The sequence below is a fragment of the Haemaphysalis longicornis genome, unplaced genomic scaffold (assembly GCF_048455015.1).
Source record: "Haemaphysalis longicornis isolate Haplotype H1 unplaced genomic scaffold, Haemaphysalis longicornis Haplotype H1 scaffold_4, whole genome shotgun sequence".
Lineage (NCBI taxonomy): Eukaryota > Metazoa > Arthropoda > Arachnida > Ixodida > Ixodidae > Haemaphysalis > Haemaphysalis longicornis.
In genome coordinates this window covers 19,820,109-19,837,327 of record NW_027526361.1, presented here as the reverse complement: position 1 = coordinate 19,837,327, position 17,219 = coordinate 19,820,109, and the positions used below count along the sequence as shown (strand labels likewise).

General features: G+C 46.1%; 1 protein-coding gene across 6 annotated transcripts in view; it reads left to right on the top strand.

The window, feature by feature from the left end:
* The window catches only part of Dgk (diacyl glycerol kinase 1), a 603,682-nt gene that overhangs the window by 479,309 nt on the left and 107,154 nt on the right, over positions 1 to 17,219 (top strand). For all 6 annotated transcript variants that reach the window (XM_077706109.1, XM_077706108.1, XM_077706111.1 and 3 more), the window contains one exon: positions 8,080 to 8,156. In XM_077706109.1, the coding sequence (XP_077562235.1) occupies positions 8,080 to 8,156 (77 nt within the window). The remainder of the gene's footprint in view (positions 1 to 8,079; positions 8,157 to 17,219) is intronic.

Below are 17,219 nucleotides of genomic sequence, written 5' to 3'. Positions count from 1 at the left end.
TCCACAGGGAAGCCCACGAGCGATAAACTTTGCTGTGCCTAATCACTTCCTGCTGGTATTTTATACCCACCTGTTGTTTATCACCATTTGGCGGCAGCTACCTGCATCGAGCGTGGGTAATAAACGTTTGTTTCGGAAACCGCGGTATCTTACGAAATTCCTGTGCTTTGTCCTGCCGTCTAGAAGCAACAACGCCTCGCGCGCCCATTGATGGGCTTTTTCCTGGAATTTATAGCCGGGCTCACCTCATGCTACGCAGATAATGGCCCTAAAACGGCCGCCTTTATGGGCACGTCTGCATGCCTGATTTCTCTTTTGCCAAGCGCCCTGACATAAAAAGAAATGTTCAGGGGTCTGGTTTTTTTACACTTTTTCTTTTCTCATATTATTCACATTTTGTTGTAAGTTTTAAACCATGCTGAGAATACTCACCATGCACGACACTTTATTGTCGTGCGTTCTGGATAGCTTTAAAATCACATAAAGATTGCAATAAAAACTGATTTATGTATCTGGAACGTAGCCCAGTTTCTGTCAGCCTAAGCAGTACCTGCAGAATTTTCGCTCTTTTCACGTGTGCGTGTATGTGCGTGCGTGTATGTGCGTGTGTGCGTGCGTGTGTGTGTGTGTTTGGGGTGTGCCAGCCCTGCATCGGCGATAGCATCAAATAGGATTTCCCTAGCGTGTTCATAGGTTATTTTAATACGGTGTTAATGTCTTTGCATGACGCAAGCAATCAATATTGAGCAACTTTGCTAGCACAATGGCTGCGTTTAGTTTCGTATCTGGTGACTTTAAAGGGACACTGAAGTGATTTGTAAACAATGCGGGATTACGAGCGCAAACTGTAGTCCGGAGTCCCTGGGCCCTGTTTCGACCACTCTGTGCGCGTTTACGCGAATTTATTTAGTAGAAAAATCAATTCCAAAATGCTGTCCTCCTCTCTTTACGCTCGCCCATTTTCTGTGGCGTTTTCGTGTGACGTCAGCAGGAGAGGAGCTGACAATTGGCTGCGCTACTGCACGGCTCGCCGACCTTCCGCGACCGAGTCAGTCGGCCCACCGTTTAGTCCGCCGGCCGCCAACGGGTCGTCGCAATTCGCTCGATCAGTTGAAACTAAGCCACAACACTTTTGGGAATGGAAGAATGCGCCTTTATTTACTTCGTTCGTTTGTACACTGTATCTAGCTCCAAGTCAAGGTCGCTTCACACAAGCGCTGCACAAGCGCACATGCGACGCTTCGCTGACTGGTACGCCAGTAGGAAAATATAAGGCCTCTTGAAGGGGGAGAAGAGTGAGCGAAGTCAATATATATGTACTAAGGAGATAAAATCAACTGATATTTTTACCGCACAGCGTAAAACTAGGGTGCGGGAAGCACTTTTTTGCGCTGGGCGAACAAGCAGAGCGGTCAGCAGCACGACTACGCATCTGCGAACGCTTTCCCGTCTACGGAATGCTATTGCTAGACGTGAGCTATTGTGGAAACTCGGGGGACGCTTACTGCACGAGCGCAATACAACAAATAGTCACCTAAGCTGCTTGAAATACTAAAACTAAATAAAAGTGTAAACTGGTTATACATTATATACCTGATATTTTCCATTCCCGCCAGCGGCCCTTTGTGGCCTAGTCGTCTGGTGCGCTAGGTATGTCACCGCGAATGTTTTGCCAGTCACAAGTTCGAATCGCCGCGGGTACATGCTTTTTTTTTTATGAGTTAACTTTTTTTGTTTTTCGCCGATGTTTTCTATACTGAGTTCACCTTTTTTTGGGCCGCAACGTTCATTGCTCCACGAACTAGTCCACAGAACTCGCGCAGGCTGGCACTGCCGCGCTAGCGAGTTCTCGTTGGCGTGCTGTTGCCATAAGCACCGACTGCTTGCGGGCAGTGGGCACAGGCCAGAATCAACAGACCCTTGGCCTGGTGCGAACACGCTTTTTACGATACAGGCATGAGCGAGGCAAGCTCCAAATCTGGAAAAAAGCGCATGCATTTGAGCGTCTGCGGGGACGCGGAGGGCGTTCATGCACTGCGTAGGCCTCAGATAGTGAATGCTACGATTCCAAGCCATCCTGGGAGGCTTATCTTATGCATTTTACAGCCGACAACATGGCAGAAGCGCGGTACTACGATAACTGGGATGTTGAGAATGCCCATCCAACGACGCCATCGAATGTCAAACATGTTGTTTTACAGACCGAAACCGAAACCGAAACTTGTTTGATTGCTAACCTTGGGCATCGTCCAATCACGGCGCCCCCTCCTCCCATCGTCACAGCTTAGTTTGTGCGGCCGCCGCAAACCGCGCATGGTAGTTTTTCTTCTTTCGCGCTTTGTAAAATAATTACCGATTTGTCAACCGGATAAACGATGAAAAGTGTGCTAATTTGAGCCAGTCTACACAGTGCAAGCAAAAACGGGAGCTTGACAAATTCACTTCAGTGTCCCTTTAACAATCAGAAATAATCTACTAACTATCATGTTGCAAATTCCATTGATTCAAACTAGTTAGCTTCGTTACTGTAGCGCACGGATATTCTTGCTACGTGCTGTAGCGCAAGGTCGTAGCCAGGGCTGTCGTTTCGGTGCCAAACCACCCCCGAACTATTATAGCGGCGCATCCACCCCTTCTTTCGGCCTTTTGTGCGCCCATGCTTTTGACACACTTCATCTATAAATTTACATGTGAAAACGATAGTAAGATAAGAAAACGAAAATGAGATATTCTTTGGGCGCAGGCTATCTTTTCAAATTTTTTTTTACCGTCGGGGTATAACACGCCCCGAAAAATATTTCTGGCTACGCCACCGCTGCTGCGTCCTCCATGGTGTTTTATTCTACGCGCAAAGTGTACACGCATTCTGCGGCTCCCCCAACAGTACAGCTTTCGTTAGCCGCCTATTACGCCCCTTGATCTGTGCCTTGAGGAAATTTGGGATCCCTTCTGAGGACCCGACTGTGAGAGCCCTCTTCGATCTCATTCAAACTCCACCCACCCGTGCAAGGCTTAACTTCGGACTCCGTGTGGCAGCGCGGCCCTAAATGAGAGTCTGCACCCCCGGCTGATGAGGGCCCCTCGGTGGGCGGGTACGCTGCGCCCTGCAGGTGGACTCCTCCGTTCGGTAAAGCGACGCTGTCCCCTTAGAGGAGCGAGCAGCGAAAATGGTTAGCTTGCAGGCGCGGACAGAGGCCAGCCATACATCGATTGTGCCACGAAATGTACGCAGGAAAGCGGCTCGCACCGAACGGAAGCGAGGTCCGGAGCATCTCATCTCGTCCCATCCGCTGTGCCGTCCCGTCGTGTCCGCGTCGGCCAGCTCTCCGCCGGATTCCCTGCATCCTCATTTCCCCCCTCCCTTCCTTCCTGCCTGGCTCGGGCGCTGGCTGTACAGGGGGCTCTTGGCGCTCTAAAAAGGGGACCCCGAGGGCTCGCGCGGATTTATAGCCCGCCAGGATGTGCGCAGAGTGTCTGTGGCTTCTACATTCGAACGGTCGATAAAATTCGACCCGCGCGGAAACCTGAAACAAAGCCGTGCTTCGAGGCGGGCTCTCCGCCCGGAACCTTCGGCGACTATGACGCCGCCCTTGAACACAACGCCGCTCACATATATTACGAGGGAACACGATGGAATACATCACATATATTCCTTAGAGGGAACACAAGACGCTCCTGTTCGGCTCGCAAAGCCGCTTGCGTACGGGTCGGGTAGGCACACACACACACACACACACACAAAATCGCCTGTCTTTTTCCCTATCACGCTGCCAAATTACATACTGCAGTCTTAGCGTTCAAAAATATTCTTTAGTAACACGGAGTAAGTTGAACTATTAATGTGTGTAGCATTCTTTGTCGAGTACCCCTTTAGCCACGACCTTGTAACGCCCTGAATTTCCACAAAAATGCAGATATCGCGGAAGTTCCACCTGTAATCGCTATAATAGCGCAAAAAAGATAACTGGTCGCGCTAAATTTTGCAAAACTAAAAAATAGAAAACTGCAAAAAACTGCGGTAATTGGAGAAATGTTTAACGCCCTGCATTTACGCAATAATGCAGATTTCACAAAAATTCCACCTGTAATCGTTATAATAGCGTAAATGCAGATAATTGGTCGAACGAAATATCCAAAAAATAAAAAATAAAAAAAAATACTGCAGACATTCAGAGAATTATCTACTAATGCGCGCCATTCTTATACCGCCTGTCTTGAGTGTGAGTTTTTCCCAGCCAAATTTTTTGTTTTTTCTAAATTCTGCCCGCCCAATTATCTCCAATTACGCTATTATAACGATTACTGCTGAAACTTTTGCGAAATATTCAGTTTTGTGGAAATTGCATGCGTTATACAATTTACCATTTTGAGTGATTTTTTGTATTGTTCTTATTTTTTAAGTTTTTTCAAAATTTTCGTTCGACCAATTATCTCCATTTACGCAATTATAATGATTACAGGAGAAACTTTCGCGAAATCTACATTATTGTGGAAATGCCATGCGGTATACGTTTTGACATTTTCCGTAATGTTTTTGTTTTTGTTATTTTTTAGATTTTCGAAATTTTGTTTGACCAATTATCCCCATTTACGTTATTCTAACGATTACATTTGGAGCTTTCGCGAAATACGCATTTTTGTGGAAATACAGGGCCTTACACGCTCCTGACCGGGGGGGGGGGGGGGGGGGGGGGTACTCGGCAAAGAATGCTACGCGTATTAGAAATATATAAAATAATTACGGAAAATGTCAAATCGTATACGCATGGCATTTTCACATTAATGCAGATATCGCGAAAGTTTCACCTGTAATCGTTGTAATAGCGTAAATGGAGATAATTGGTCTAACAAAATTTTGAAAAACTAAATATTAAGAACAATATAAAATAATTCCGAGAAATGACGAACCGTGTAACGCCCTGCATTTTCCCAAATAATGCAGATTCGAGAAAACACCTGTAGTCATTATATTAGGATAAATGGAGAAAATTGGTAGAACGAAATCTTGAAAAAGTAATAAATAACAAAGCTCTGAAAATATAAGAAAAATGGCAAACTGTATAACGACCTGCATTTCAAGAAAAATAATGCAGATTTTTCGGGTCAGACCTACACTCGTTATATTAGCACAAATTAGATAATTGGTACAAAGAAATTGTGAAACACTAAAAAATAAGAAAAATATAAAAAAATACGTGAAATGGCTAACCGTGCAAAGCCCTGAATTTCCACAATAATGCAGATTTTCCGAAAGATCCAATGGACTCGTTATAACAGCGTAAATGGAGGTTATTGGTGGAACGATTTTTTGAAAACTATAAAATAAGAAAATATTAAGATCTTACTGAAAATGGCAATCCATATAACTCCCTGCATTTCCACAATAACGCAGATTTCGCGAATGTTCCACTTGAAATCGTTATAATAGCGTAAATGGAGATAATTGTTCGGACTGGATTTGGAAAAAACCAAGAACTATCACTGTAAAAACTCACACTTAAGACAAGCGGCCTAAGAATGCTTCGCATTAGTAGATCATTCTCTGAATTTCTGCGGAATTTTTTTTTCATCAGCCTTTTTAAGTTCAAGAATGTTTACTTATTACGCGCGTGCCATGTTTTTGCACTCCTTCCTATCGCCTGTAACCTCCGTAGCGGGGTGACAGCTCCCGGCTCACCTGCGTAATACCTCTGTCAAATGTGCCTATTTAAGTGCACTTCCACAGAGTGCACTCGGCTAAAATGTCATTCGGGCGCAGCTAAACGGCAAACGCGAATGACACTTTCCACAGAGCGCACTTTAGGCCGAGTGTGTTCCCGAAACACACTTTACGGGGGCTGGCTCGCCGAGTGAATTATCTCCTCAGCGGGGATCCGAAAACTGCCAACGTTCAGAATAAATAATGTTAAAAGTAATTATAGATGTATTGTTGATTTATTTTTGCAAAAAAAGAAGCAACCCGGAAAAGCAAGAAAAAACCTTGCTCTGACGTGCCAGCGCCGCCCGACCATTCTCTGTGGCGTTATCTGAGGTGGTTTCTTGTGGCTACGTAATTGTGTTCCCGCGTCAGCCTTTTCTGTTATATTCCACGCTCTCTGATAATTTTCCCTAAATGATAATGCTTCTGCATTGCACTGCGCAGCGAATAACACTGAAGACATCACCGCCGCTGTTCAGTCGCCGTCCCGACCGTGTTTCTTTTGTGGACTTGTGCGAGGAGCGGATTGCGGTTTTGAACTATTGAAACACAACGAAATATTTAAATTGTTTTTCACGTGATAAAAAGGAGGAATTTGAAGTAATTTTGCGGAATATTTACGCCGGCTGTCGTCATTGACATGAAGGCCAAGGGCACTTTGTTTCGTCGTTCAGCAGCGCGCAGCCAAATTGTCATTTGGGAAGCCCAAGTGCACTCGACGTTTGAGAGGATGGTAACCTTATGGGAGGAGAAAATGAAGTCCCTTTCACTCCCTCCATCTGTGTTCCTTTTCAAGCGGCCTCCTCCCCCTGCACCACAAAGAGAACTTCCCGTCCTCCTCCTCAGTGTCGCAGACGAAGTGATGGCCTCCAATATTGTCGCTATGTTAACTACGGCCGCAACTTCAGTTTCGTACGCGGTTCGTTAGAGATTCATTAACGCGAAAAATAAAAAATAAACGCTATACGGAGGCTGCTTCCCGGTCTGTAAACTCGGCCTGCAAAAATTGTGGCGCTATTTATGGATTGGTTGGAGCCACCGGTAGAGGTGCTGCTTAAGTTTCAGTGGGTAATTGGCTCATATATCTTCCCCACGAGAGATCTCTGGTCCATTTACGGGGGCTTTTCTTCCTAAATTCAGCCTCCCATGAGGGTAACCATAAAATACCCACTCGAATCCCGGCAGGCACAGATAGATTGTTAAACCCTTTTGTTACAAATGTTGATACAGGTCCCTTTGGGGGAGAAGGGATGTATTATACAATTATTCATCATTTAAAAAGGGATGTATTATACAATTATTCATTATTTCTCAATATTCATATCTGCAAATGTCACCCTTGGTACTCGGAAAAAAAAACACGGAACAAAAATTTTGCTGTTGCTCTATAGGGTCGTATACTGTAGGTCAGGAAAGCCAAGAGGTGGCACGCGAAAACTTGTTTATTGCAGTTTATCACATTTGCTTTCCACTTCAAATATATGTCGACAATTGAGAAACAAGAACTTCTTTGGGTAATGGTTGACCTGATAATGTTTGTCAAAACAGCCGCAGACTGTAACCTAAATTGCTTAAAACGAGGAGCCTCCACAAAGCCATGTTTAAGCACTTCAAAAAAAAAAAAAAACTGTAACTCAAAAACGGATTCAATCTCGCGAATGTCTTTAACGACTTCTTTTTGCGCCAAGGTCTGCGCCAAGGTCTGCGCAGGTCTCCCACTAACAGCTTACGCTGTAAAATGTGGCAAGGTTGTATTTAAATGTACTACGGTAGCAGGGGTGACACATAGTGAACCACCGCAGCTGGGGAAAACACACGTATGACAAAACGGGAGGAACCCCATTTCGGGTATCGAATTTCGTTATGACAACACTTTTTGTTTGTTTATCCCGCTACAAACACTGAAAATGTGACACTATGTACCGTCAACATTGCGCAAGATGCCGTTCCACTGGGGGTACATGGCGGGAAATTCCTGCGCAACCTGAAGCCACGTACAAGTTCTGTTTGTACACTTACGCTATTCTCTTGAGCAACAACGAACGGAAGCCCGCCGTTAGGCCACTGCGGCCTCAAGGTGGAGTTGTGGGTTCGGACGCTGACGGCCTGGTTTCGGGCCTCAGCTGGTCTGACTGATTTTTTTTTTTTTTAATGTCTTGTAAGTCCAATTTTACGAGTTGTTTTCGTTAATAAGAGTGATTTGTTATCTTTCGGGTAGGATACGGGGGTCATCCTATGACCCTGTTTAACTAACGTTCTGCATCTCGAATAAAGTGCCGGGCTTGTACCTACGTCCATGGGAACGGAATGTGGCCTCCAGTGCCTAATGAACAGCGAACTAATTGTGCACCTCCATCGATTTCTTTTTGCTCCGTACACAGATTCATCAAAAAAGCTTCCAGACGTGCTTGAGGAATTCAAGGAAAATGGAGCCCTATCCAAATACAACGCCGAAGGAGTAAGTGCTGTCCGTACTCTTCTTCTAGTGTCGTGGCATAGGCACAGAAACATAAAAAAATGAAAACGAATCTGGTCCATTTACCTTAATCCTTTCATTTTTAGGGTGAGCTTCACGTTTACTTGTCGCCGTTAAATATACAGGGTGATCAAAGTTAGAAGACCACCTCTACAGTGAGGTTTTGCACCCAGGGGAACACAAAATAATGTGGGAACGATTGATGTCGGTGGCTTAATTAACTAAAATTAACTAATTACCTTTTTAGTGGCTGCAGTAAGCAGACATGTTTGTGTACAAATGTTAAACTTAATCATTTCTACGTAGTTTTATTTGGCAGAATTCTTATAGCGCATGCGTACTCCGAGATACCGAGCTGCGAAGTTTAATGACCGTTCGCATGATTACGCATGCAAGACAGTGAGGGCCGTCGCAAAGTGCCTGCTAAGTACGGTGTTTGCTTCGACAACGGGGTGGAGGCATAGGAAAAAAGTGATAACTGGCATTCTTTCAGTCTTAGCTGGCGTTATCGCAATCTGCAGTACTCGGAACCGCTATCGAAACGCAGAACAAAAGGGAGGAGCTATGCGCCAGTCTTCAGTGTCTAGCATGCGTAAACATGCGAACGGCAATTAAACTTCGAAGTTAGATATCTCGGACTACGGTACGGATACTCTAGAAAAATTCTGCGAAATAAAACTGCGTCGATACACGATTGCGTCCAACTTTTCAATCTAAACATCCCTGCTTACTGCAGCCACTAAAAGGTTAATTATTCAATTTTAGTTAATTAAGCCACCGACATCAATAACTACCTCCTAATTCTGGGTCCTCCTGGGAGCGAAACCTCACTGTAGAGGTGGTCTTCACGTAAATCTAAGCGCCTAATTTTAAAAAAAATCCTGTCAACTTAATTTGGATCACCCTGTATACGGTGCGGTGTAATTTCTGCAATTTATTATGCCTTGCCTGAGGTCGCTTGTTAAGTGTTTGCGCTTCATTAACCATAGTGCGTAAACTGCACCAGGATCGGTTCATTACATTCCGCATGCGAGCACCACAACAGTGTGATGGATTGGGCAACTTTCTTTCCAGGGCGATTGGCGGTAGAGATAGCAGTTTATTTCGCACTTGTGTATTTTGAGTTGGGTAGTTCGCGTTACCTTCTCCCGAAGATCAGCGAAGTGATGAGCAAAACACTGAAGGCGTCAACATCCATCAGGGACTCGTGCGGAAGTTCACAAACAATGCTATCACCCTGATCAAGCAACTTAAAACTGTGGGCTTTGTGTTTTGTTGGGTGCGAACGGGAAAAACAGCGAAGGAACGTAATCGCACTTTTGGACAAAAGCTTTGTTCATTGCAAAAATAAAAAAATAAGGAGAACCAAACCACTGCTGTAAAATGAAAACGATCTCTATACTACACTATGGAACACAAAAAAAAAGAAGTATTTCTCCTTAACCATGAAAAAGCAGTGATTCCATACTTCCAACACTGCCACTCAGACGCTACTAGCAGACTGATGCACTTTTTCATCTCATTGGGTGTGCCATGAAGTTTTCGCAATAATGACTACGTAAATATAATGAAACCTGTGATCGGATTTCTTTTATGCGCACGCTGTTTGAAGTTTATTTGAGATTCGACGTATCTCTTTCACTCGCCTTGTCCCTCCGGCGTCGTCCAGCGTAGTCCGCATCCCTCCCCCATTCTCCTCTCCGCGCCAGCTGCGCGCTAGCGCCGCTCTCACCGTAGCACCGTCTGCGTGTTAGCGCTCGCCGGCGCTCGCTCCGTCGTCATGCCAGCTGTGCGTGGGTGCGGGTTAGCGCGCAGCTTGCGCTCGATTAACACATGGGCATGGGCTGCTATGCGCTGCTCTCTCTCATTCCGCTGCATATCAACGCGGTAACTGAGCCGCTCCGCTCAGTCGTTCCGGCGCGCTCCGCCGATGACATCCTCCGATGACCACCGATGATTTGAATGGAGACTAACAGGCCTGCTATCGCGGTGGTCGGCGCAACCGTAAAACAAATTTACGCCATCTTCCCGCGAGGGGAACCATGGGGTAGATGCGACGTATCGGGGGTGAACATGCTGCGTAAAATATGGACACACGACAACAATGGACACGCTAACATAACGGAAACGCAACGGAAACCCCCGATGCGTCGCATCTACCCCATGGTTCCCCTCGCGGGAAGATGGTGTAAATGTTTTGACTAACGCGGCACAACAGACAGTTTCCAGTATTGTGTGATCGTGCTTTAACGTGAAGTTGTGATTGTGTCACCCAGGTTCCCAACTTTTACACTCACTTCCCGATAGTTTTCTGTCCTTCTAAATTTATTTTCCTGCCCTCGTCACACTGTTTGGTAGTGTGAACCATGATCACATGTTCTCAGGCCTGCCGGGTGTCATTTACAGGTTGTATGTGTAGCGCGTGTGGACCTGCTGCTCCTCGTGACTTCATAAGTTACTATGTGGAGTCTGTGAAGTATATGCGTGATGTCACAACAGCGGCGCCCAAAAACTGCAGGCATTCTAACGTAATAAGCGGTGAAGCCACTCTATTCGACTCATACTTGGTGAAAAAATTGACTGATTGATTTATTAATTGATTGATTGATTGATTGATTGATTGGTTGTAATTACATAATTAGATAATTAGTAATTAATCAGAACGCGAGCACTGGAAGGTCCACCACGCGAATGCCGTAAGCGTACGCTCTGAACCCTGTTTGCGTTCTCTGAAGCCTAGAAAAGGGTTACCAGAGTCCTTCAATGAACGACTCTGGGGCCACATACTTACAGGTTGTATATATTCGTGGTGGTGTATTGGATTACACTTTGTAGGCAGGAATTCACTCTCTTTTCGCGCAGCATACCACCAGCGTTGGCAGAGTCAAACCACCTCCCATCTTTTAGATGCGACGCTGAGAGGAGCATCTCTTGCCGGCGGCCCTGTCCATCCTGCGTCGTTGTCGTCCGCGTCCGCACAGCTGCGGCTCTCCTCCGCTCGCCTCCTCTGCTCTCTCCGATAGCACCGATAGCGAACACTCTCTCCCAACAACTGCGCGCGGCGCAAGCGCGCTGTGCGCATGTGCAGCGCCCTCTCTCTCCGCGGTCTCCTCTTTTTCGGGCGCGCTGCACTCCGCTGCGCGCCCGAGTGCGCTGCACTCGGCAGCGCGCTGCGATCCGGCCGGTCTCTCAGTCGACGGTCGTCCGCGCCACGCTTGCTCTCTCTCTCTCTCTCTCTCTCTCTCTCTCTCTCTCTCTCTCTCTCTCTCTCTCTCTCTCTCTCTCTCTCTCTCTCTCGCATTACCCGACGATTGCTCACGCAATCCGAGTAATCGACCCAACGGAAACGCACAATGGAACCCCCTTCAGCGTCGCATCACACCAGGGTTCCCGCGAGGGGAGGTGGGCGTAATTTTTTACGTCACCCTTCCAGCCATTCGAATACGATGGCCAGAGTTTTCTATTTTACGCTGATTTTAAATGGTGGTGAAGCCAACGTCAAGCTTAACCTCCCTGCCTTTCCTGCGCTGTTCTTTCCTTCTGGGGTAAAGAGGATCGGTTGTTCCTGCAGGCGTAAAGCTTAATGTCTGAGCAGTTGAGCGCAGTGAAAAAAGGCAGCTTTTTTTTCTGAGTGAACAACTTCGTAAATAAGTCTCTATTTTCGCCGTGTTTAGATTTTAGGGAGCTTGTAGTTTTAGCGCCAGTTTTCCTCTTTCTGGGAAAGATAAATTAAATACGGTGGGGGAGTTATTAGCAATACTTTGCCTTCATTATTTATTGTACCATTTGGCTCGAAAGCACGCTTCCTACGTACGTCAGTACGCTCAGATCTGAACTTCTTTCGCTGCGTACAGGCACACAGAATTACTTCTAGCCCTTCTTTTTGTTTTAGGCCAACTCAGGTTACACCGAACAGGTTATTTTGCTCGTTGCCCACGAGTGCTGGACTATAACGCCAGAAAAAAAAACACTTTCCCCCCTAAACAATCAGAGATTCCTCCAAAATTTGCTGAGGGGAGGCGAAGCTTAGAATTAATAATTGCTTGAAGTCATTATCCGTAAGTTATCGTTAGCCTCGTTTTGCAAAACAGCGTTGCATGATATATGGCGTTTATTTCCACAAGCTGCAGCTTACGCCGAGGCGTACTCCGCTAAAGAGAATGAGGATGCGTGGGCACGTAGAATACTGCCAAAGGGCATCGACTGTAGCCAGCAGTGCTACTAGTTTGTAAAGATCTTGCATGTACACACTTCCCATTCATGCTCTTTGCTATAGCACAAAATAATTTTCCCAGCGGTATACGGCACTCTGGGAGCTAAAAACAGCTTCAAACAGTGACGCCGAAACTTCATCGAGAGGGAAACCTTCCAAGGATTTCAAAATATGCTTCGCATATTCAAGTTCAAGTTCAAGTTCAAGTTTATTCAAGACAATATTGCAAAACATTGCCTTGGGGGACATGGCTAGAGACAAACCAGTTGCCTGACGAAGGCCACGCCACCCTCAGCCGCAAACGGTATGACAAAACAAATAAAAAGTACAAGACAAAAATAAAAAGTACAAGAAAAAAATTTACAAGCAAAATTTGCAAGGAAAAGAAGACACTAGCATACACTCATACAACTGGATACAACTGGATGGGGTTTCAATTTTTGTACCAAGCTGTTTATAATTTGGGGTACAGAAGAAACAAAGTAAAATGCAAAATGCAAGAACAGAAACAAATTCAAAACATCGTGAGCAGCGCGTGGTGTTACAAAATAGTTTCGCTTATAGTTACAATGATACCTTCATACCTATACAATAGAAAAGAGTAGCTGTTTAATAAATTTCTTGTATTGTGACGGCGTTGTTCCTGAAATTAAGACTTCCAATATCACCGGATGTTCGTTCAACACATGGGGCATTTTGTGAGACAGTTTTTGGTCACCATAGTTTGTTCTGGATCTTGGCTTGGTTAATAATTTTTTTCGCAACTCATATGGGCATGCTTTTATTTGGTATTTGAGTAGAGACAGGCTGTCCGAGCTGTATTGTCGCAATATTTCAATGAAAAATTTATACGTCAGTGTTTTGCGGACGTCAAGGATTTTATATTCGGTGTAGTACGGAGTAATGTCTTCATTGAGTTGAATATTTCCTATTGCACGCAAAGCTCGATTTTGAAGTGCCTGTAGGAGATCCAAACTTGTTTTGGTTGCGGTTGACCACACTAATGAACAGTAATTCAATCGGGAGTGTATAAGAGCATGATATATAACGCGTTTTAAACTTGGCGGGAAATAATACCTCAGCTTATTTAATATTCCTACGGCTCGGGAAATATCTACTCTAAGTGCATCAATATGTGGTGACCATGATAGATTTTCGTGAAATACAACATCCAGAAATCTAATTGTTGATGTGTGTTGTATTTGGGCACCCTGAAATTGCAGATGTAATCCAATCGGTGTTTGTGTTCCTTTTGATTTGAAAAGCATGTATTTTGTATTACGTTCAGTTTATTTGCAGTTAGCCATGAGCATAAACGGTCTAACCAGGTGTTGGCCTGCCCAAATTAAAGTTTGCTTCGCCTATGTTGTCCACTAAAGCACAAAACTGAATGGGAGCAAAACTTCACCGGCAGGCCAACCACGTAGCTTCTGTATTACATGGACCGTTGCGCTCGCTCCGTTAATTGTTCTCCGGGTGCTGGTTTGGTGCAACATTTCGGTTCGAGCGCCGCCGGACGCGTAGAGCCAAGCCATGATGCAGGAAGTCTACAAAACGCGTAAGCTCTTGTCAGCTCCCTCGAAGCTCTCATGCGCTTAGATCAGCAGACGCCGCATCGCCCAGTGAGCACCTTCGCCGTTCCGCACCATTCATCTTCCTGGGCCGAAGCGTCTTTCCTTCGGCCTTGTTCGTTTTCCGCCCGTACCGTGGTACAGCCTTGCCCGGAAACACGTCGACAAGCCGCCCGTACCGCCGGAAGCGATTGCTTTGTGACTTTTACTTTTCGCCACTTATCACGAACGCACACCTATACTAACGGATGGCCTGCGTTGCGCGATAACGCAAGCTCGAGTGAGAACGGTGTCCGTTCACGTCGCTTTTGATTCTGCATTTGCCATTGCGGTGCGAGTGTAGGTAAATTAATTGATTTGATTGTCGGGTTTAACGCGCCGACGCAACGCAGGCGATGAGGCGCGCCGTAGTGGAGGGCTCCGGATTAATTTTGACCACCTGGGGATCTTTAACGTGCGCCGAGATCTCGTACACACGGGCGTTTTTGCTTTTCGCCTCCATCAGAAAAGCGGCCGCCGCGGCCGGGAATCGAACCCGCGACCTCGTGCTCAGCAGCGCAACGCCTTAGCCACTGAGCCACCGCGGCGGGTCGCGAGTGTAGGTAAAATATCGGAATCAGCAGTAAGAGATGTTTACAGTATACAGTTCAAGTTACGCAAGCATCTCAGCGCTGCGCGTTGTTTAATGTAGTAAGTACGTTTTACAAAATCCAAATCGAGCCACTAAATTCTGTCTGTCCGCAGGTGCGTGTATTCCTCTTCAAAGACAATGGAAACTTGGGAATAAGGTTCACGGTGGCATGAAAACATTTATTTTCGTTATACTGCACGCAGTTATTCGCACATACACGCCCTGATATATACATTAGTTTCTATGTTTTCGCATCCGCAGATCACGACGTAGATCCTGCTTCCTGCCTTTCTTAACCGTCTACCCGACTTGATGACACGCGAACAAACATACGCTTCCTCACTTCATTCGTTGCCTTACGCGTTACTGCTGCTCCTCCATCGCCTAAACGGAGCCAAAGATCGCGGCCGCCGGGGCCCATTGGTCAACGGCGACACTCTTGAAGCGCGCCGGAAGAATTGCCTCGTTTCGTGGGATCGCTCCATTTGTTATCGCTGCGAGCACCCGTTCCGCCAGCGCCCGTCCCGGAATACTATTTCGCAACGGTAGGGCAGCACCGCTCACATCGCGGGAATTTGTTTTATGAGTTCCGTTCAGCTCGCTAGGGCCGTATATGTGAGCTCTTGATGTATACAGGTTCTGCCATTTTGCTTTTCTAGCCCCATTGGTGCTGCCTATCGACCCCGAAGGTTCCGCATGAAAAGACAATTTGACGTTGGTTGCCTCATGGGTACCGCAGTGCATGCCATGTTATCGTTATCTGGCGTCGTCCTTTCTCGTTCGTCATTCCGTCCTATAAACAGCCGACGAACAAAGAAAGGAATTGACGTCATTGAAATACTCAACTTTCTATATTCATTAAATTCAAAATTTATAATCTGAGAACAGGTTTTTTTTTCTTTCTAAGCGGTGTTGTCGAGCTTTTAGAAGGGATTATTGTATTTAGAAAAAAATTGGGGTTGATTCCTTTGTGTTAGGAATCGGTAAAACACGAAAGTGAAATGTGCAGCGATATCTGCAGCTGAGCATGATTTGCGGGTCAACGGCTGTCTTGTGGATGTGCTTGGCGAGCAACGTCCTGCTGACGGGTCGCTTCGGCAAAGGTGTACTGGCGTCATTTCCGTGACGGATATGACGTCAGTGAAATCTTGGTGTATCCCGGCATAAAGCACTTTCGTGTTAAAATATAATACCCGAAAACGAACAGCTCTAAGTATAACGTGCACTATAGTTCTTAAGGTTGCTTCCCCGCCAGAATACTCTCTGTGCAGGGGTGCACCCTTTACAGACCGCTTGCTTCATTGTACTGGAGTCATTTCCGTGACGGATATGACGTCACTCAAATGTTTGTGTATCCCAGAACAAAACACTTTCGTGTTAAAAAAGGGTGTGCTCGTCAAACTTCTTTCGCTCTCTACCCACGTCGGGCTATTAATCTCCTTGTAGTTGTTCCCTGCACGTTATCTCCTGCGCGTCTGGTAATTTTTTGTGGTATTGAATTTATTTGCGTGTCATGCGTAATGCACCAGTATTCCACAATAAGAACTGCTTTTATTTTGTGTTAGTGAGTGCATCGGCACGCGCGTCTCTGTCTCATGTCGGTAGCGGAATTAGCGCTGCTCATTCCACTCTGAGTCCTAATGGGAGGCCGTGAGAATCAGAGGTGACTGTACCCCGTCTGGAGCGGACACTCTCCACATTTTGCTGATTACGTTTAATGCGCGGGATTCAACCGCACAAAGCCCCGCCACGTTCAAGGAATTCCTTACCGATCACCCACGCAATGCATCCAGCCCTAATGGTCGTTTACGGGTGCAAATGAGTGCCGCTTTGTACCGCGCCAGAGGATCGTTTATGCCTTCAATTGAAGCGCTTCCTAACCTTCGCGCTAAAATCTAGTTAATTTACCAGTACTACGCCAGTCCGAAGATTAGTGTGTTGCGTGAACCCAGCCATACTTCGAACCATGATTTTTTGCATTGCGGCGGCCAAGCACCGTATAATTTCTCACTGCCTGCTTATGCTCTCTCTCTCTCACACTCATACACACGTCCCGTATCCGGTTTTAACATGACAGTGTTTTATTCCCGGATACACGGAGATTCCGCTGACGCCATATCCATCGCGGAAGGGACGCCTGTACAACGAAGCAAGCGGCCTGTAAAGGGTGCACCCCTGCACACAGGGTCTTCTTGCGGGGAAACAACATTTAGTACTAAAGAGTACGTTATACTTAAGGTTGCGCGTTTTCGGATTTTATATTTTAACACGAAAGTGTTTTATGCCGCGATCCCCAAGATTTCACTGACGTCATATCTGTCACAGAAATGACGCCAGTACACCTTTGCCGGAGCGACCTGCCAGCAGGACGTCACTCACCAAGCACACCCACAAGACAGCCGCCGACCCGCAAATCATGCTCAGCTGGAAATTTCGCTGCACATTTCACTTTCGTGATTTACTGGTTCCTATGACAGAGGAATCAACCACAGATTTTTTTTATCTCGCTCGCGTCTCGCGGCTCTTCAGCCTCGTTTACTGCAACTTTACTTAGCGTACTCTCTTACAAACGCCCCCGTCCAGATGTCCGAGTGCTCGTTTGCTCGCCCCAGTGCCGTCCATCCGTGGCC